Genomic DNA, 22970 nt, shown 5'->3' with positions numbered 1-22970 from the left:
TGAGTCAACTTGGCATCATTACAGTGGAATTTGAAGGCGTTGGGATTTCTAAATGTTGGGAAACAACTGGAAAAGTGGTTGTGTGTGTGTGTGTGTGTGTGTGTGTGTGTGTGTGTGTGTGTGTGTGTGTGTGTGTGTGTGTGTTTGTGTGTGTGTGTGTGTGTGTGTGTGTGTGTGTGTGTGTGTGTGTGTGTGTGTGTGTGTGTGGTGTGTGGTGTGTGGTGTGTGGTGTTTTATTTCATTTACAGCACTGGATATTCAGTGTATATAATCGTTAAAAATTTATTTATTTATCGGAACGTAAACTTTGGCCCTTGATGGGGTTGGTTGGGTGTTCTTGATTATTGCAGACGGTCAGTGAGGAGGAGGAGGAGGGCGATGGAGGGAGGGAGACGGTCAGTGAGGAGGAGGGTGATGGGGGAGGCAGACGGTCAGTGAGGAGGAGGGAGACAGTGATGGAGGAGGCATTCAGTGAGGAGGAGGGAGATGGTCAGTGAGGAGGAGGGAGACAGTGATGGAGGAGGCATTCAGTGAGGAGGAGAGATGGTCAATGAGGAGGCTGATGGTCAGTGAGGAGGAGGGAGACAGTGATGGAGGAGGCATTCAGTGAGGAAGAGGGCGATGGAGGAGGGAGATTGTCAGTGAGGTCGATGGAGACAGACTGTCAGTGAGGAGGTGGGCGATGGAGGAGGTGGTCAATGTAGGAGGCAGACTGTCAGTGAGGAGGTGGGGATGTTAAAAGGATGGTTTTGTTGGAGGTGCTGTCTGGGCGTAAATGTATTCAAAATGTGTCGAGTTCGTTACGAGCAAAGCCATTCTGATAGATGTCCTACGTGTTCCTGAGTCGGCTATTTCTCAAAGCAAACGAGCGAGATGAAAGTGCAGCAATCAATTGGCTGTGCGCTGGAACTCAGAAGCTGCATTCTGTCTTGGCAGTTGATTTCAATAAAGCAATGTTTGCAAAATATTCAGTGCATCATGGTAGCATCGCTTCTTTGATGTTCTGAATGCTAGTACTACCGGTCATGAAGCATCTGGCAATGTTGGAGATCAGTCTCCTGTAGGTGGTCAGGATTTAGCTGGCCAAGTGGATGTCGATGTTGAAAGCTCCTGTGCTGTATCTTGTGATGACCAGTTCCACATTGGTCGAGTATTATCAATCGCAGAAGGAAACCCCAAGGTAGCAGAAATGGAATTTTTGAAAGATATTCCCAGGGTCATTCAATTGGCTTACAAGGGATGTGAAAGAGAAGATGGCCCATCTTTTTGTCTTCTGTGGACATGGACCTTTCAACATTCCTGACCTCAACAACATCAAAAGAGGAGGAGATTGGGACCATACTTTGTGCAGAGCATTGGTGCTGCTTAAGCAGTCTCCTTGGCGATTGGGCACAATCCTGGACGTGTTGCTACTCCGACACAGTGTACCAGCATGCTGGCACTAATTTTGCCGACCTCGGAAGGGTGACCGGCGGGGTATTCCATGTCAAGTGTACTCACCCTCCGACACTAATACCTCATTTTCTCCCCATATGTTGGTCATTTATTCACTTTGGTGAAAACTCAAAATACCAACTTTTAGACCTTTTAGACATCGGGCCCTATTTTAGGGCCCCCCCAAATTTGGGTGTCCCCGGCTGCCCCACAATCTTCCAGAGGCCAGATCCCAGGTTGTCATGGTCCGATTTGGCTAATCTTGGTATCAAAATGCTCGTAAAAGCGAGATCTTTCGAATCGCGGAAAGTAAAATCGCTCAAACAGTCATTCAAAAAGTTATAGTTTGGGGCGCCCTTTGACCTTGGGCCCCCGCTCCCCAGCCAAACCGATGGTCCCGATTTTATTTTATTTTATTTTATTTTATTTTATTTTATTTTTTTCTTTGTGTGAGAATACCCCTTCATATACCCCAACACCTCAGCATAAATGAAAATGGGATCTCAATGGGTTCAAGTGTGATTGTTTTATTGTTCGGGGACTCGGGTGCTGGACACACAATATTTGAACACAAGATTTCCGATGCACTATATCAGTATATTGTACATAAATTTCGCACATGCACATGCAGGAACTGGAAGTGATACTAGTATGAGTTTTTCCAAGCATATTATAGTCAAGATTTTTTTTTACTGATTGCGTAGGTTCTACCTGAAGCAGTTTTTGATTTTATGGAAAAGTATATCAAATGTCTAAAATGCCGGGATCTTCAATGTCAGGAAAAAAAAAACTTTGCGGGCCCGTTTAGATGAAGAAAATTCGCTTTCACTTCATGAGTGTCCTGCAAGGCTTCCATGATGCAGGCAAGCCACCATTTTCCATCATAGTGCACTGTGACATAACCTGAGTTTCTCATTAAAAGTTGGTGTAGATTTTGAAATAGCTGACTCGATACGGTGTTCCTCACTAAGGCTGAATTTGCTTACTTGAAGAACAGTTTCACAAATAGGGATGAAAGCATAAAGTTTTTTTTTTTGAGTTCCAGCTGTGGTTTTGACAGTTTTTAACCTTTCTTCCAGATTTCTTTCTTCCTCGTCATACGCCTCTTGGATCCCGTAACCGAACTTAATTTCATTCAAAACATTTTCAGCAAAGGCGAAAAGATCTTTTGGCGAAATAATTTGACTGTCGTAAGGTCTACGCAGGCTCTCACGTGTTGCTTCTCGTTTGACTGTACCTCCCACGCCATCTGAAGGGCCCTTGCCATGACTTGTGGCAAAAAAATGCCATTCTGCGTCGATACCATGCTCTGATTTGTGACAACATAGGTTTATGAAGGCTTTGCAATTCTTCTATTGGCCAGCACAACTGTCTGAGAAGTAGTAAAGTTTCTTTACATTTCCAAAGCTGGATTTAAAGTGTTCAATGAGCATTCTTTGGAATAGGTGGACTGAGACAACGTCGTGAGTATTGCATTCTGATGTAATCGTGAACGAATCGTGGTTTAATTTGCCATCGTCCGATTTGAAATAGTAAACCCAGGGGTGAATTGTCGCTTGAGAGCATTTCCAATGGAATCCTTGGGCCACATCCTGTATGACAAATGAATAGTTCTCTGAGGAGTCTCCAACAATTACAAATTCTCCTTCACCGATTTCGTCTTTCTTATTTTTCAGAAACTGAGATTGGGCCTTGGCAATGAAGTTGTCTCACTAATTTCACCGCGCGTTCACAGAATTGATGAATGAATTCTTCCAAAGGCAGGACCATGGAGCTCAGTTCAGATCTGTCGGTGGATGTCCACCGTTTTAAACTGAATTTCATCAATTTCCTCTTGTTCATAAGCACTCAGTAGCTCGGTTTTGAAGTCTTCAATTGATGGGCAACTTTCACAAGTTCTGAAATAACATGCCGGTTGTGCTGGGTTACAAACTATGCGTGCTATCACATGATTGCTTGGAAGTTTGGCTATCTGTGGCATTTTGGAACCCAACATCATGAGTTTCACATTTTGATGTATCGTACATACACATACACTGTGTGTACCGCCTGAACCGGCCAGGACGCACTCCGAGGGACGGAGCATGGTGAACTTCGTGAATCCAACTTTCAAGCCAGGGTTCTCTCTTTGAATATCTGAAACAGTTCCTTGAGATTGTTTAGTACCTGGTGCTTTTGAATTTTGTATTTTCCATGTTCATTCCTGACCACCACACAGTCCTTTTTTCCCGGCATTATTCGGCTGACTTCATCACTTCGGTAAAATTTGGTTACGGCGGATTTCACTAAGTTAGGCAATATTTTACCCTGTTTGGGATTTGGAGACTATGGCATACCATTTTCTTTCTGTAAATTTTTGGCTTGCACAGCCATTCTTTGGGAGCAACTGAATTCACTCATCATCCCTCTGATGCTCATATTCCGAGCAAATATTGTCAGTGTACGTATTTGCTCTGAACGGCTCGAAACAACGTATGTTTCTTTAAGGCTTTTGATCACCTCTGGCATGCAGTTTTCATCACATTTTGACGCTGTATTTTGTGTTTTATCTGCAGTGCTTGGTCTAGCAACTAGTTCTTATTTCTTTCGCACAGAATCTTCCACTTTACTTCGCTTTTCAGGAACGTACCCTGGGTTCCTTTCCGCCTTTCGTTTGTTGAATGGGCTTTCGCTTATCGATAACGACTGGTTTAATAGGTCAACTTCTGCTTCTCGCTCAAAAACCTCCTCGTCCTCGTCTGTCGAAATAGATTCTGCAATGCCTTCGATAGTACCTTCTGATGATGATTTCGAACTGGTCGAAGATGATTCTTCAATACACTCTGGTGACAACAGTTTTTTTTTTTTCTGCACAAAGTACAAAGTCTGTCTTTTGTTTTTCACCTTTGAAGAAAATTTCATCAACATATTGTTGCGAATTCGCGCCCGCCGGCGTGCGAACGGCCACATAACTCGAATCGCGGCACGTCGCCCACCGGACGGACAATTCTGTCGTGACCCTCTCGGACTAACGCCGGGAGCTAGTCATGGGTGGGCCTTTCGGCCTCACCACGATCGTGCCAATCGGCCCCCCGCGTGGGATAGGGTTGTTCGCCAAACTCGACCTACCTAAGTACCCACGCGGAGGGTAGACCGGGCGATTGCACCTCGCCGCAGGTCGACTCCGGACACGGGCCACTTAAGCGATCTGTTCCGTACTATCAGGATAACCGAGCGGTGTTATCGTCGGCCTCGACGGTTCAAATTAATTATCGGGCGTATTAAGCCCACGACCAACCCTTTACGTGAAGCAAGATGGAGATTCAATTAAAGAAAAGACGAAGCGAAACGGGAAAACAGTTCAACATGATGCACATTTTTTCGCACTATCTCAGCGTGGGGGAAAGGGGGGGGGGAATTGTTGATGCTCTGGGGAAGTAGGATAGCTGGCTTGCTTGGGTCCCGCGACGAGCGATCCCACCGCGACCTCGTCGCCGACCGCCGTCTTCCTTGCCTCAGACCCGAACTCCTCGGTCTCTTCCCCAATTCTCCTCAGCCAACTGCAGCAAACCACCTGTACGCCCTCGCCTCCCGACTCCACTCCGCGCTCCAACCCGACTCTGCCCAAAACACTCTCCGCTCTTCTGAGGCCGACTCTGCCTAAACCGACTCTGCCAAGACCGACTTGACCCAAACCGACTCTGCCGCTGCCACACTCTGCTCTCCAAAACGACTCTTTTAAAACCGCCTCGTGCTTGCTGATTGGATGGATCAGAAGTGGGCGTGTAGTATTCCTGATCCGAATTCTCCTCGGAAAGGCCGCATTTTGCACTCGCGGCTCGGCGCGCGTCCCGTACGAGCCCAGGACAGCCTGATGCTCCGTGCTCACAAGTGGTGCGGGAATGGCCATAGAAGGAGAGAGGTGATGGTTTATGGCCATGGTGCCATTCGGAATGGCAGTGATGCGATGTTTGCGGGAGCGAGTTGTGAAGGTAAAGATCGTGGCTGTTGGCGTTGTTGTGGTTGGTGGTTGTGTGATGGCGGTTGAGACGTGGTTGGTTCAAAATAAAGATAGAACAGAAAAACGGCTATCTCAAAGGGTCGCAGCCTGAAAATCACACTTATTCCCATTAAACAACGGGTTTGGGGCTAACTACACATGTACTTACAGAGATATCTCACCTACGGGACCTGAATGGTGGTTTGCAAATTTCCACAACCGTAACAATATCATTTGACATATTGCGAAGATCTTTTCCTAGTTTCATTTTAAGGTAGCTGAACAGATCACAACAGTATTTTTGGAACTCATTTCGATCTTCAGTCGTCATGCTTACTGCAAAATATACAAAAACTGAGATTAGTCCATTTATAACTTAATTTGATGATTGTTATACAAAAAAAATGTACACTTAAAAATCAATAGGCAGAATAATTTTTTTGCAAATGGTGCAATATATATATATATATATATATATATATATATATATATATATATATATATATATATATATATATATATATATATATATATATATATATATATATATATATATATATATATAATATATTTTTTTCCACACAAGGGGCTACAAAAGTAGGTATACAGTAAGGATTATACCAGTATTAGTGGTGCTAGGATTCATTTATTCTGAAAACTCACTCCGTGGGAGTACCTCCTATGCAGCTTCCCTTCGCAGGGCAGCTCACCGGATGATGGGATTGGGGCAAAGCCTTCGGTACCCCCAATCTTTGATAGGAGGAAAACCACGGGGTAACATCCCTGGGTCAGATTGCGGGAGAGTGTGTCGGAGTGGTTCTGAGGTGTCGTCCACCAGACGGCGGTCTCCTTGGGTTAACCTGAGGCAGTCCCTTTGGGTGGGTGCCTGGAATGTCCTATCCCTAAGAGAGGATGATCACCTGTCTCTATCATCTGAGCTCAAGTGTTTGGACATCGGGATTGCAGCTCTCTCTGAGGTTCGGAGACCGGATTGCGGCGAGATAATGGTGGGTGGTTACACCTACTATTGGTCTGGTCGCGCTGATGGTTGCAGTAGCTGTGTCCAATAAGCTGACCCCAATGATAATTGTAGTAACACCGGTCAACCAGCGTATTGTGAGATTAAGGATTGGTCACTCCTTGGGTGTCATTTCCTTGGTCTCTGTTTATGCTACGATCTTCGCAAAGAAGAATTTTGTCTCAAGGGACACTTGAGACCATTGACCAGAGTCGCAGGGCCGGGCTGAATGGCAGTGCTGAGCTGTTCAGGGAGCTGAGGCGTAAAACTGTATGTGCACTGAGGGTGGACAAGGAAGCCTATGTGTGAGGGGGAAGAGCATCACCTGTGTACAGGTGATTCTCGTCCCGCTTACAGGGGAATTCGCACATTACGTTCATCCGAGCCCATCCCTCGGAGCACTGCAGTTAGAGCAGAGAGTGGAAGGCTCTTGACAGAGGAGTCTGAAGTGAAGGCCCGCTGGGCCGGTTATTTTGAGTGGTACCAGGCTGATCCCCTAAGCTGTCGAGTTGGACATCAAGGGTGTTACAATCCCTGTTGCTGACCCTCGAATCAACTGTGGTCCACCTTCGCTTGTGGAAACACGGGCTGCGGTGAACCAGTTGAAACGGGGAAAAGCTCCAGGGATCTGTGGCATCCATGCTGAACTTCTCAAGGCTGGTGGAAATGCTGCACTCGTGTCGTTGCATGCAGTTTTGTGCTCTGCCTGGAACACAGGCATCATCCCAACTGACTGGAAGAGGGGCCTTATTGTTCCTCTCTGGAAAGGGAAGGGTGATCGCCAAGACTACAACAACTGCCGAGGGGTGACGCTGCTCTCGGTGCCGGGCAAGGTCTTTGCTCGGATAATTCTTGATAGGGTTCGCCACCATCTGCTTGAGCACCAGCGTCCAGAGCAGTCAGGCTTTACATCAAAGAGGTCAACGATTGACTGCATCCTTGCTCTTCGTGTCGTCACCGAACGCAGACGAGAGTTTCGGCAGGGGCTGCTTGCAGCCTATGTTGATCTCTGTAAAGCGTTCGATTCAGTGAATCGGGATGTCCTCTGGAGGATTCTTCGTCTTCGTGGGGTGCCACCAAAACTGATCGATCTGATGTCTGAACTCTACTCTGGTACTGAGAGTGCTGTGAAGTGTGGTGGTACCATCTCTGACTTATTTCCAGTTGTTACTGGAGTTCGTCAGGGGTGTGTACTGGCCCCCACACTTTTCAACACTTGTATGGACTGGATTTTAGGGAGGATGTCGGAGAGATCAACCTGCATGCATCGTTTGGGAATGTCAAGATCTCGGACCTTGATTTTGCAGATGATGCAGTCATCTTTGCGGAGACTTTAGATATCCTTTTGGGGGCCCTCGAGGTGCTGAATGAGGAGTCTGAGCCGCTGGGATTACGGGTTTCTTGGGTCAAAACTAAGACCCAGTCTTTCGGTGACATCTTGGATGCTGCTGTCCTGTTTGTGTTGAGGTCGGGGAGAGATTCACTTACCTTGGCAGTGATATTCATGTCTCTGCTGGCTGTGAGTCTGAGGTCAATAGACGTCTGGGTCGGGCCTTGGGAGTCATGGATTCACTGGATCATGGGGTGTGGCGCTGCGGTACCTGTGTGGGAGGACGAAAGTCCGAGTCTTCAGATCCTTCATAATTCCAGTCTTGCTCTATGGATGCGAGACTTTGACTCTGACCAAGTATCTGAGACGGAGACTTAATTCCTTTGGTACCAGGTCTCTTCGGAGAATCCTTGGCTATCGCTGGTCAGATTGTGTCCAACGAGCGGTTGCTGAGACTCTGATGAGATTTGTTACCTGCATCGTCCGTGAGCGTCAGTTGCGGCTGTATGGACATGTGGCTCGTTTTCCTGACGCTGATCCTGCTCACCAGATTCTCTCAGCGAAGGAGTCTCATGAGTGGAGGAGGCCAGTGGGCCGACCACATGCCTCGTGGTTGCAGCAGGTTGACAATCATCTCAAGGAGATGGGGATGGGCCTGGCATCTGCCTGGGGGATGGCCAGACGGAGGCCCCTGGAGTACCGGCGGAAAGTGGACGCAGCGACGCGCTGTTCTGGCACATGCTCCCATACCTGACCTGATTCATTTAATACTAGAATTCATTTAATTCATTAAAATAAACATTTGAGAGATTAATATGCTTATATAATCAATAAAATACCTTTTGTGTGCACGTTTTGTTTTTCATTACTGTATACCTACTTTTGCAGCCCCATGTGTGTGTATATGTATACATATATATATATACATATATATATATATATATGTATATATATATATATAATTGTCGATTTCAGACATTGTCACCTGCGAGCAGGTGACATCATTGGAACGATGACTGCAAACGTCGCCCAATGTCGAATCAAGAATTAGTGATATGTGGACTCTGAACAATAAAACCATCATCACACTTGAACCCATTGAGATCCCATTTTCATTTATGCTGAGATGTTGGAGTATATGAAGGGGTATTCTCACACGAAAAAATCAGGATCATCGGTTTGGCTGGGGGCGGGGCTCGATGTCAAAGGCACCCCAAACTATAACTTTTTGAATTAGTTTCGGAGTGAATTCGAAAGATCTCGCTTTTACGAGCATTTTCATCCCACGATCATCCAAATCGGACCACGACAACCTGTGATATGGCCACTCGAAGATTGTGGGTCAACCGGGGGGGGGCCCTAAAATGGGCCCCCAGGTCTGAAAATTGACACAATGTTTTAACGTGGATACAAACACTTGCACAAAAAAATTAGTGAAATTTGAGACGATGTGTCAAAATTTCGCTGAAAAATGTGTACACTTGACATGGAACGCCCCAGACCGAGTTAACCCCACCTGGTATTAATTCAACAGCTGAACGGGATTTGAACTCAGGATCCTTGGATCCAAAGCCCACCACCCTAACCATTAAGCCAACACCAGGCGTGGCATCAAAAGAGTTTACTGGAAAGAAAAGGGCAGGCATCTGAAATAGAATCCTGATCCACACCCTACCACTTGTAAATATGCCAGTTAAGATTGTAATTGCTTTGAACTATTGTTAAATTTTGTTACACGAGACGACCAGTGAACCCGTTGGGTTCCTGTTGTGACAGCGTTTGATGAAATAAAAGATAGCTCCAGCAAACTATACCGCCGTGGTTGTTTGCATTGATTAAATACTCCCGAACAGTACTTGACTGAATTGGGAATTTATTTTTTAATGATTTTTTTTTCGTTACCCGATTTGAACGAAACTTGATGTTGCACACTGCAGGTGAATGGTAAGTAAGGTGGCCCTAAATTTTTTTGTGCTGTCGTGTACCGTTTGGGCTGTATTTCGGAAACTTACACACATACATACAAGATGAGTTTTTTTAGCAATATATATCTCATTCTAACTGTCAAAACTGATGGAACTGTCCAGTTTCAATTTTGCTGTGATTGTGTGAGGTCGGCCATGGACCTTTTTGCATAAGGGCCGGTGCTTGGGTAAATTTATCGAATTGAAGATCTCTCCTCTTTTGTATTCTGCATCTTGGACTTGCTGTATACATTAATTTAGTGACAAAGCTAGTAAATATAGATTTTGTTCCTTTTTACTTATTTTCAGAAGCTGTCGGTCTCTTACCACAGCCCTTTAAGTGGCTACTTAACTACCAGACTCAAACCAATTGAAAGTGATATCCCTTATCCCTTTTACAAGGTGCCCCACAGAAAACCAGGAAATTTGAGATTTATTTTGCCGTATTTTACCATACCAATAAACCAACATATAATAAAGTGTATCTTTGTTTTACACTTCATCCAAGTTTGCTTTTGTTTTGTTTTAAATAAACTGTACCAAATTTCCTGTTTTTTTTTTTTTTGTTTTTTTTTTTGTTTTTTTTTTGTGGGGCACCCTGTAATACAGAACTGGTCTTGCTTTCTGATACACATATAGTATAGCATGGAACGTTTTCTTCCTGCGATATACACTTCAGAAATTTTACTTTAAGTATGTCATGTCTCAAGTTGGCTGCGCAAATGTCAGTCCGTTACCATTGTAATTGAATCGGTGCACCTTGGTCTAAGAGCTTAAGAGAAATTTCATTGTTTACAAGAACCTATTGGTGTATGGATAACAAAAATAAATTCTGGAAATTTCAGACATACATTTTAGGATCTGTTCACTCGAAGGAAAATTTCACTTTTGTCAGTCTGTTACTCGTGGAATTGGCCCAAAACAAACCTAAAGTGGGTGTGATGGTTCTTGTATTATCCTGCGAACCTTCAATACCACATGTGCCTCATACAATGTACAAATCAACGGAAGCTTTGTCCATATTGCATGCTGGGCAATCTTCCTTGGTCTTTCCAATTTCTTATCTCTCTTTCTTTCTTTCTTTCTTTCTCTCTCTCTCTCTCTCTCTCTTTCTTTCTTTCTCTCTCTTTCTCTTTCTCTCTTTCTCTCTCGTCAAATTGAGTGAGAATACTGTTACGGATCTGGGGTTCAGGGCTTGCTACGAGGGAAAGCACTCGGGTCTCTCTTGAATGGCTGGTCCTGAGGCTGCCGGAGTGCCGGGCACAGATGACTTTGTGCACTGGTGGGTTGCTTAGCAACCATGAATTCCGATTGGCACTGCTAATCCTACCAGGGTTACACTACCTCACATATACTTTACCTGTGAACAGCCGAGTCAATTGGGGTGTCATGCCTAGCGATAACAATGAGTGCCTGGCTCACAAAGCAAATCGGGTGGGGTACAACTTCCCGTCAAACTACACTTGTGCACTGTCTGAGCAATACAGGAAAAGGCAACTGAGACAGATTGGACTCACTCACTCTCACTCTCACTCCAAAAGGCACATAAAAGCAGATTTAACCATCACATATTCTTATTCAATCTTACTTGCACAAAAGATTTGGCCATCATTCACTCAGGGGGGAAGAATACAAAAAGAATTTGAAAATAAAAGGAAAGCAGAGTCTCTTCTTTTCTTCCTCGTCGCACACAGCCTAATGGCTGTGCAAGCCCAAATGTGGAAGATGGCCAGTGGTACGATCGGACACGCAGCCGCATGCCCGGACCAAGTAGGTGAGTCCTCTCCGGCGTCCCAGAGATGCCAGCTATATATACGACTCGTACCGCCCTCTTCCTCATTCTTCCTCCTCAGGCCACGTCGATGAAGTTCTGCGTTCACCCTCCTTGTCCTTCGTGGCTGACAGGATCGAGACCACAGGATGAAGTTCATGGAAGGAGTGTTCTTTTCCACACGAGCTACTCCTGAAACCTTTCCTTATCCTCACGTCCCCCCTCTCTTCTTTCCCTCCCCTCATGGGTCTTCTGCGTGTCTCTTCTCCTCGTGAGCTCCTTCCTTCTTTCATGAGTCTGCGTCTCTCCTTCCTCTCGTGAGCTTTTTCTTTTTCTCCCTCGAGCATTTTTACATCTGAGCCGTCTGCTCTTTTCTCTTCCTCTCGTGAGCTCTTTCCGTCCCGGTTTTGTGTGAGCCTTCCCTGTCCGCTTCTTTATTTTATTTATTTATTTATTTTTCCCCTTCACATCCCTCTTCTCCATTCCTTCACAAGCCTTCTCCATCTCGCATTGGTCCATAGTCAATGGGGGTGGTTTCACGACGTAGCTTGTGGAATATGCCACGTCATTCTGAGGAAATGCTCGGTGCAGCCCTTTTCCCTCCCTTCACATGCCTAACCATGGCCATGATGGAATCCCCCGCATCCACCCCCTCTCTCGTGCGCAAGCATTCACCTGTACAGTCCTGCACTATACGTAATGTTTCACATTCGAGAAACATCCTGCAGCCGCTGAACATCAAGCATTGTGTGCCATGTACATGCATGCAAGAATGGAGTGACAAACGAAGAAGGACTCTGCTGGACCGAGGGGTGATTGGCTGTGGGGTTGAAGGTAAGACAGATTGGGTGAAGGAGGGATTGTCAAAAGGAGCAAGGGTGGCATACCAGACAGATTTGGAGGGATTATTGAAAGTAGCAGAGGGATTTAACAATGATGGTGTGAAGGAGGAGAGATTGAAAGGAGGGGGATGGGGGAGACTTGAAACGTTACAAAGGTGAAATGCAACCACCTTGTTGAGTATTTCCATTGGGCCACCAAAAGAAGCAAAGGCAGTCACAATCTATCTTTGGAACACTGACCTGGTAGAACATGGATTCAATATCTTCCGTGTTGGCTTAACGGTTAGGGTGGCAGGCTTGGAATCCTAAGGTCCTGAGTTCAAATCTTGTTTTACCGTTGAATTAATACCAGGTGGGGTTGACTCAACCTGTCATTCTTCCGAGGTTGGCAAAATGAGTACCAGCTTGCTGAGATGATTGAGTCATTGAAGTATCCTGCATCGGAGCGGCAACCCGTCCAGGATTGTACCCAATAACCCAGGAGACTGCTTTGGCAGCACTAACGCTCGATACAGTCTGGTCTCGGATGGATGGAAATACAACCGAGCCAACACATGCCCACTGAACAGTCCCTCGACAAGAGACGAAGGACTATTAAAGACTAATGGTGTAATATTTATCCTTGGGTCACCCACATATCTTGTCTTGCTTTGTCTTGTCATTTAGTAACTAAATGATGTCACATCGGTCTACAAAATTTCTGAATTTCATTCACTTTTCCATCCTCGTCGCTCAGTAGGAACCCACTAATTACTTTATCAGCATATTTCATAACACTACAATAAGGACTTTGACTGCAGCAGTCACTTGTATGCAAAGAAAACGAAATGGGGATGGGGTTCGACACCACTTTCTGCTGCACCTCGACCCTAAACCCTGACTTGTGATACCATATTATTGCACTTCACCCGTTGTGGTCTATCTGTAAAAACTGAATATGGTCTTGAAAGCCGAGAGGCGACGTCTAATTTCAGTAACTTGCCAATTGATGTGTGTGGTACAATGGTATTGAAGTCAAACGCTGATCTTAGAAAAGTCCTTGAGTTTAGTTTCTAAATGATGGAGCAATCTTTGGCTGTAACGAAAGCAAAGCATCCTCGACACCATTATTACTCCGATATACAAATTGAGATTGCTCAAACGAGCCGACTTGATGACTCAAATTTCAACATTATCCTTTCAAATCGCTTCCATCACATTAGATGGCAAGGCTACTTGTTTTATCACTTTGGGTAATGCTTGATTGAAAATTTCTAATTTTGTGTAACGATACCATTAGTTAAGACTGATAAATACTTGTACACACTGGGGCAAGTTGTTCACTGCAGTTTTTAGAAATGATATCCGAGCCAATGGTCTTGCTTACCTTGGTCTTGGCAAATGCATTACTAATCTCGTACACATTCCCTACACGACTCTCGTCCGAGTCCTGAATCTTCTCGTGCAACATTTCCACAATATAGAATGGTTTTCAAGTTTGAAATCCTGATTCCTCAAATGTACAGCAAAATCATTAAAATTATCAACAGTTGTAAATTGGTGAGATAAAGTTAAAAAATATATATATCTATATATTTATTTGGTGAGAGTTGGGTGTAAGAGGAATCTGTGATAAGGGTGTGTAAGAGTACAGGGTGTTGTATATCAATTGGTTGGTTTGCATAAACTCCCGTCAAACGATGCCGTCATGTGCTTGTGAGTGATACGGTGGAGGAACTGGCAGCTTGTGGTTTGTCTTTCATCTGAAGCTTTGTTTTACTTGCATCCCTCATTTTCACCACACCTGGTGATTTGTTTGTGAATGTTGTTTTTTTTTTTTCTGTTCTCGGCAATTTCTCATGTCTTGTTTTATTTTATTTATTTTGTCCAACTTTTGCACTCTAAGTACCCCTTGTGAGCTGGACACCAGACATAAAATCTCCAATGTTAACATGACAATAATTTATAACATTGGAGTTGCCACATTGGTTTCACATCCTGTTTGTGTGCTGCTTGTGTAAAACTTTGAGCATTCACATGATCATGAATAAGTTTGTTCCGCCATACACATAGATGCAGAATATGGGATGTTTGCCTTGGTAGTGACTAACCCAATCAGATGAGGAGATAGTCGGTCTAAATACACCATGTGGTTTTTAACTTGAGCTTCGATTCCTCTTTATTTCCTCTTATCAGATTCACCAGGAGGGATACTGTGTGTGGTACGGGGAGTGTGGGATGAACCCCGGCACGAGTAAACCCTACAACTGCTTCGATAATGGTCCTGCTCAGCCTCTACCTGTTCATGACCGCGAGCTCCTTGTGGTGAGGATGATGGTGGAATGGGTTTTTGTGAAACTCGTGGCTTTTTTTTTTTTTTGTATACCTTGTCGAGGCTCATATGAGAGCTAACATTTGTATGAGAGAGCTATGAGGCTTGGCTTTGTTTCCTGCTCTGTGTTGATTCTACAATTTCTTGAGTTCTCAGGGGTTAAAAAAATAATTATTCTTATTTATTTTTGAGAGAAATGTCATGTCCTGCAGGGTTTTTTTTTTTTTCTTCAATTTTTATTTTTATTAGGGTACCCAGTCAAATGGACTGGGTAACCTATTGTTTTTCTTCTGTTTATTTCTTTTTCTTTTTCCGCCGGCAATTTACAGGCTTTTTGCTTTAAAAATAATTTTCTCAGGAACACTAAGTCCGACGCAATTTTCACCATAGTATGTATCTTTTTTGATGTCACAATTATCAATTAAGTTTGCTGTCGCAGAGCACCATCTTCAAAAAAAAAAACGATAAACTTTGGACCTCTGTATCTCTGAAACCGTGCAATGGAATTTTTTTTCGCTTCATACATTTTAATGACCTCCCATCGGGAACACGTGTGATTTTTCGTGACGTCATCAGTTAAGCGGTATCCCGGTGAAAATTCGTCAAGTAGAACGCTGCATAGGAAAAATCTGAATTTCTTGAGCCTCATCGCCAACAATTCACCGTAGAAAAAATATAATGATGTCATAGGTGACTTGGTTGGGCAGCCATCTTGTTTTGAAATTATTATTAGGGCTTCAAGCATGGCTGAAGCTCTATTGAAATCGTTTGTATTATTATTAGGGCTTCAAGCATGGCTGAAGCTCTATTGAAATCAGTATTATTTTTTATTATTAAAGGTGTTTTTATGTTCTACTGACCGATTTTTGTGGCGGATCTGGAGGGAAAACTGTTGGATGAAATTCAACGAAACTTAACACCATAATAACTCACCACCTGACGTTTATACTATGAAACATTTGATGACGTAGGTCACATGGTATGGTGGCCATATTGGATTTTATCCAAAACCTAAAAACATCATCTTCTCCAGAAGGGATAATCGGACAACCTCAATCTTTTGCACACATTTGCTAAGTTTCATGGGAATGTTGATTTGTTAATTTGGTTCAAATCGTTATTTAATTTATATGATTTAAAATGATGCCGATTCGCCTCATTAAATATGCAAATGAGAGTTGAAAAAATTTAATGACAAATTTAGATAGCACATAAACAGGGGACTCCCAATATATTTATACTATGTCTGTATTTGACCGCAGTGAGCCCCCAGCGCCCCCCAAAGTTGAAAATGACCCATTTTTGAAATGTCATAAAATGAAAACAACGCTTGGATTAAATTCAATGAAACTTATCCATTTAATAACTCTCCACCTGAAGTTTATACTTTGAAAATTTTGATGACGTAGGTCACGTGGTATGGCGGCCATATTGGATTTTCTCCAAAACCTAAAAACATCTTCTCCAGAAGAGATAACCCAACAGCGTCAAGTTTTTGCACACATGTCCGATATTCCATGGGAATGTTAAATTGTTAATTTGGTCAAAATCGTTATTTAATTTATATGGTTTTAAATGATGCTGTTTCGCCTCATTAAATATGCAAATGAGAGTTGAAAAAATTTAATGACAAATTTAGATAGCACATAAACAGGGGACTCCCAATATATTTATACTATGTCTGTATTTGACCCCAGTGAGCCCCCAGCGCCCCCCAAAGTTGAAAATGACCCATTTTTGAAATGTCATAAAATGAAAACAACACTTGGATGAAATTCAATGAAACTTATCCATTTAATAACTCTCCACCTGAAGTTTATACTTTGAAAATTTTGATGACTTAGGTCACGTGGTATGGCGGCCATATTGGATTTTCTCCAAAACCTAAAAACATCTTCTTCTCCAGAAAGGATAACCCGACAGCCTCAAACTTTTGCACAAATATCCGATATTCCATGGGAATGTTAAGTTGTTAATTTGGTCAAAATCGTTATTTAATTTATATGATTTTAAATGATGCCGATTCGCCTCATTAAATATGCAAATGAGTTGAAAAAATTTAATGACAGATTTAGATAGGACATAAACAGGGGACTCCAAATATGTTTATAGCATGTCTGGACTTGACCCCAGTGAAGCCCCAGAGCCCCCCAAAGTTTAAAATCGCCCATTTTTGAAATGTCGTTAAATGAAAACAATGCTTTGATGAAATTCAATGAAACTTAACACCTTAACTTTCCACTTGATGTTAATACTTTGAAAATTTTGATGACGTAGGTCACGTGGTATGGTGGCCATATTGGATTTTCTCCAAAACCTAAAAACATCTTCTCCAGAAGGGATAACACAACAGCCTCAAACTTTTGCACACATTTGCGAGGTTCCATTGGAATGTTAAGTTGTTAATTTCGTCGAAATCGTTGCATAATTTATATGATTAAGATGATGCCGATTCGCCTCATTAAATATGCCAAATATGCAAATGAGAGTTGAAAAAATTTAATGACAGATTCTGATAGACCTTGAAGAGGGGACTCCAAATATGTTTACACTATGTCTGTATTTTACCCCAGTGAGGCCCCAGAGCCCCCCAAAGTTGAAAATCACCCATTTTTGACATGTCGTAAAATGAAAACCAAAGAAGATGGACAAAAAGTGACCACACATTCTGGAAGATATTTTAACGTTATAAAAGTTCGCCATTTACATTAATATGCAAATGTGGAGTTATTGGACTTTTTTGGGGACTTGAAAATTTGTCCAGCCTCGATTTATCCAATGTGAAGTTTCGTTCTCTATCATGTTTGCTGTGGGCTTTTCAATCCTTCATTGAGATAACATGAGGGACCCCGTAGCTGGGCCCCATTGCAGACTTGAACTAACTGTTTAACTCGGATAACCCATATCATGTGACAGGGTGATAGTGTTGAAATTTGTTAAAATGGAGGCACGCCTTGAAGCCCGGGATTACTGGTTTACCAGTTTTAATTATTATTATTATTAAAGGCATTTTTATGTTCTACTGACCGATTTTGTGGCGGATCTGGAGGGAAAACTGTTCGATGAAATTGAACGAAACTTCACAGGATAATTACTCACCACCTGAAGTTTATACTATGAAACATTTGATGACGTAGGTCACGTGGTATGGCGGCCATATTGGATTTTATCCAAAACCTAAAAACATCTTCTCCAGAAGGGATAATCTGACAGCCTCAATCTTTTGCACACATTTGCTAAGTTGCATGGGAATGTAAAGTTGTTAATTTGGTTGAAATCGTTATTTAATTTATATGATTTTAAATGATGCCGATTCGCCTCATTAAATATGCAAATGAGAGTTGAAAAAATTTAATGACAGATTTAGATAGTACATAAACAGGGGACTCCCAATATATTTATACGATGTCTGTATTTGACCCCAGTGAACCCCAGCGCCCCCCAAAGTTGAAAATGACCCATTTTTGAAATGTCATAAAATGAAAACAACGCTTGGAGTAAATTCAATGAAACTTATCCATTTAATTACTCTCCACCTGAAGTTTATACTTTAAAAATTTTGATGACTTAGGTCATGTGGTATGGCGGCCATATTGGATTTTCTCCAAAACCTAAAAACATCTTCTCCAGAAGGGATAATCTGACAACCTCAATCTTTTTCACACATTTGCTAAGTTCCATGGTTTTGTTAATTTGGTCAAAATCGTTACATAATTCATGTGATTTAAAATGATGCCGATTTGCCTCATTAAATATGCAAATGAGAGTTGAAAAAATTTAATGATAAATTTAGATAGCACATAAACAGGGGACTCCCAATATATTTATACTATGTCTGTATTTGCCCCCAGTGCCCCCCAAAGTTGAAAATGACCCATTTTTGAAATGTCATAAAATAAAAACAATGCTTGGATGAAATTCAATGAAACTTATCCATTTAATAACTCTCCACCTGAAGTTTATACTTTGAAAATTTTGATGACGTAGGTCACATGGTATGGCGGCCATATTGGATTTTCTCCAAAACCTAAAAACATCTTCTCCAGAAGGGGTAATAGGACAGCCTAAAACTTTTGCACACATTTGCGAGGTTCCATTGGAATGTTAAGTTGTTAATTTCGTCAAAATCGTTGCATAATTTATATGATTAAAATGATGCCGATTCGCCTCATTAAATATGCCAAATATGCAAATGAGAGTTGAAAAAATTTAATGACAGATTCTGATAACCTTGCGGAAGGGACTCCAAATATGTTTACACTATGTCTGTATTTTACTCCAGTGAGGCCCCAGAGCCCCCCAAAGTTGAAAATCACCCATTTTTGACATGTCGTAAAATGAGAACCAAAAAAGATAGACAAAAAGTGACCACAAATTCTGGAAGATATTTTAACGTTCTACAAGTTTGCCATTTACATTAATATGCAAATGTGGAGTTATTGGACTTTTTTGGGGACTTGAAAATTTGTCCAGCCTCGATTTGTCCAATGTGAAGTTTCTTTCTCTATCATGTATTGCTATGGGCTTTTCAATCCTTCATTGAGATAACATGAGGGACCCCGTAGCTGGGCCCCATTGCAGACTTGAACTAACTTTCTAACTCGGAAAACCCATATCATGTGACAGGGTGATAGTGTTAAAATGGAGGCACGCTTTGAAGCCCGGGATTACTGGTTTACCAGTTTTAATTTTTTTTTTTTTTTTTTTATCTTCTCCAGACCGGCGAGACAGATTGAGGCGAAACTTTACACGTACATTCCCCATGATGTCCTTTTTCAAGTTTGTTAATTTCTTGTTGATGGGTCACATGGTTTGATGACCATCTTGAATTTACCCTAAAACCTTCAAACATCTTCTCCAGAACGGCTGGTCAGATCAAGGTGAAACTTTACGTACAAATTGCTCAAGTTGTCGTGAATAATATGGAATAGGCAAAGCCTAGAAGTGAACATAGAATTCTTCTTAAATATATCAAATTAAAGTCTTTTTGCTCTGAAAAAATAAATATTACCTAAACATGACCTTCACAACTATACCGCCAAGAACAGGATCTCATCTGAAAAAAAAAAAAAAAAAAATCCTCAACATTACCTTCACAACGACAACTACACCGCCTAGAACAGGATCTCATCTAAAAAAAAAATAAATACAAGAAGCGAATGTAGTATTCTTACATTCGCTTCTGACTTTACCTATAACTTGTTCACAACTGTATACGCAATTTCTGGTTACTTCGGCCTTGATTCGGGATCAGCGATCAAATAACGTAAATCACGATTAAAAATTATTTTTTGATGATGCTGGAGATATCTTTATTAAAATTAGTAGATGAAATATACACCATGTCTATTATTTGTGTCTTTCACGTCTCCGACGATGCCTTTATCTCCCGGCATGCATCATTCCCCATGACAAAAAACGGAAGCAAAAGGGTCATAGCCAACGACACGGATTCACAATTGCCAGGGTATTGTGTTGTTTTTATTTCCTATTCTCTCATGTGCACGCGTTAAGTAGTATTCACAAGATATAACTAAAACCCAATCGTGTTTATACACCGCACAGCGTTTAAAAACAACCGGAAGCAAAAGGTCATGGCCAATGACATGGATTCCAAATAGCCAGCGGTATTGTGTTGTTGTTTCCTATTCTCATGTGCACGCGTTAAGTATGAAGCTCACTGCGTTCGCTAAGAGTTTGTTAATTTCTAATTTATGGGTCGCATGGTTTGGCAGCCATGTTGGATTCAAGAAAAAATATTAAATAATGTTTTCTCTGGAATCACATAACCTATCGAAGTGAAAATTTACAACTATCTTCCATAATGTCTGCATACAAAGTAAAACTTGTGATGTCACATGGTTTGGTGGCCATCTTTGATAGAAAAACACACCTTATCCGATTAACACAAAACCACATGTATTCCACTGGAGGATTGGAGGCAGAATGTAAATTTATGATGTCATCGGTCACACGGTTCGTCAGCCATCTTGGATTGAAAATTAATAAATTTTAATCTTCTCCTGGACAGATTGAGGCCAAATTTCTCACACTTTCCCCAGGACATCCTTACACAAGTTAGTTAATTTATAATTGATAGGTCGCATGGTTTGGTGGCCATATTGAATTTACCCTAAAACTTTCAAACATCTTCTCCAGAACTGCTGGTCAGATCAAGGGGAAACTTCACATAAATATTCACTACTCGTCTGCAATATTTTTTTTTTGGTAATTTCTAATTAAAAGGTCACATGGTTTGGCAGCCATGTTGGATTCAAGAATTATATTAAATAATGTTTTCTCTGGAACCACATAACTTATTGAAGCGAAACTTAGCTACTATATAATCTACCCCCTTGTATGCATATACGTTAAATTGCGACGTCACATGGTTTGGCAGCCGTCTTGGATAGAAAAACGCACCTTATCCAATTAACACAACTTCACACACGTGTTCCAGTACAGAATTGGAGGCAGAATGTAAATTTATGATGTCCTCGGTCACATGGTTCATCAGGTATCTTGGATTGAAAATTAATAAATTCTTAATCTTTTCCAGAACGGCTGAACAGCTTGAGGCAAAAATTCACACACTTTCCCCAAGACATCCTTTCACAAGTTTGTTAATTTCTAATTGACAGATCACAAGGTTCAGTGGCCACATTGAATTTACCCTAAAACTTTCAAACATCTCCAGAATGGCTGAACAGATTGAGGCAAAATTTTACAGGCATATTCCCCATGACATCCTTTTACAAGTTTGTTAATGAATAATTGATGGGTCATGTGGTTTGGCAGCCATGTTGGATTTAAGAAAATATTAAATAATGTTTTCTCTGGAACTGTTTAACCTATCGAAGTGAAAAGTTGCATCTGTCATCTACCATCGTTTTTTGCATGCATGGTAAAAATTATGACGTCACAAGGTTTGGTGGCCATCTTGGATAGAAAAACACACCTTGTCCGATTAACAAACTTCACAAATGTATTCCACTGCAGGAATGGAGGCAGAATGTAAATTTATGATGTCGTAAGTCACATTGTTCGTCACCAATCTTGGATTGAAAATTAATAAATTTTTAAAATCTTCTCCAGAACGACTGGACAGATTGAGGCAAAAATTCACACACTTTCCCCAAGACATCCTTTTTGAAGTTTGTTAATTTCTAATTGATAGGTCACATTGTTTGGCTATATTGAATTTACCCTGAAACCTTCAAACATCTTCTTCTCCAGAACGGCTGGTCAGATCAAGGGGAAACTTCACATACGTATTGCTCATGAGTAGGGAATACAAGTTTGTTGATTTGGAATTGACAGGTCGCATAGTTTGGCAACCATGTTGGATTCAAGAAAAATGTTAAATAATGTTTTCTCTGGAATCACATAACCTACTGTAGGGAAAAATTTGCCACTATCTTCCATCATGTCTGCATACATAATAAAAATTATGACGTCAAAAGTCTCATGGTTTGGCAGCCATCTTGGATGGAAAAACGCACCTTATCCGATGAACATGAAACTTCACACACTTGTTCCAGTATAGGATTGGAGGCAGAATGTAAATTTATGATGTCATAGGTCACATGGTTCGTCAGCCATCTTGGATTGAAAATTAATAAATTTTAAAAATCTTCTTCTCCAGAACGGCTGGACAGATTGAGGAAAAATTCGCACACACTTTCCCCAAGACATCCTTTCACAAGTTTGTTAATTTCTAATTGATAGGTCACATGGTTTGGTGGCCATATTGAATTTACCTTAAAACCTTCAAACATCTTCTCCAGAACGGCTGGTCAGATCAAGGGGAAACTTCACAAACATTGCACACGAGCAGTGAATATAAGTTTGTTAATTTTTACTTGATAGTTTACATGGTTTGGCAGCCGTGTTGGATTGAAGGATAAATATTAATTTATGTTTACTCTGGAACCGCTGCTTCTATGTATACGAAACTTCACAATAATAATTTAGCCGACATGTGAAACGTGGGTTTAAAATTTCAACCCGATCAGCCATGCGGTTTGGCAGCCAGAATTATTTAACTATTTGAATCTGAGAACTTTTAGATTTTTTTTTTTCCATAAGTAAAGGCTCACTTGGCTCACCTGAATGCGTTTGAGGGTACAGGAATAGCAATTAAATTGATACCGACAATGTCCCCGGGAGAAAGGGCTAACTGCATATGTAATAACTAGATTGAACACTTTGTGCTACTCGGTTTGTAACTAGTCTATCCCGGGCTGCATTTGTATCACTATGAAATAATGTTTTCTCTGGAACCACTTATCCTATCGAAGCGAAACTTTGCAACTGTCATC

At 41.7% G+C, this 22970-nt stretch overlaps 1 protein-coding gene and 1 pseudogene across 1 annotated transcript in view; one reads left to right on the top strand and one right to left on the bottom strand.

Moving 5' to 3' along the window:
- The window catches only part of NPC1 (NPC intracellular cholesterol transporter 1), a 50789-nt gene that overhangs the window by 205 nt on the left and 27614 nt on the right, over nt 1-22970 (top strand). The window contains exon 2 of the mRNA XM_085845170.1: nt 14514-14642. Coding sequence (XP_085701296.1) covers nt 14514-14642 — 129 coding nt within the window. The remainder of the gene's footprint in view (nt 1-14513; nt 14643-22970) is intronic.
- On the bottom strand, nt 2401-3946 carry LOC147016480 (uncharacterized; annotated as a pseudogene).

The sequence above is a fragment of the Eptatretus burgeri genome, chromosome 11 (assembly GCF_056783735.1).
Source record: "Eptatretus burgeri isolate ZD-2024b chromosome 11, Ebu_testis_v1, whole genome shotgun sequence".
In the NCBI taxonomy this organism is placed as follows: Eukaryota; Metazoa; Chordata; class Myxini; order Myxiniformes; family Myxinidae; genus Eptatretus; species Eptatretus burgeri.
The sequence above is the reverse complement of the archived record's forward strand: the minus strand, read 5'-3'. Positions and strand labels throughout refer to the sequence as shown.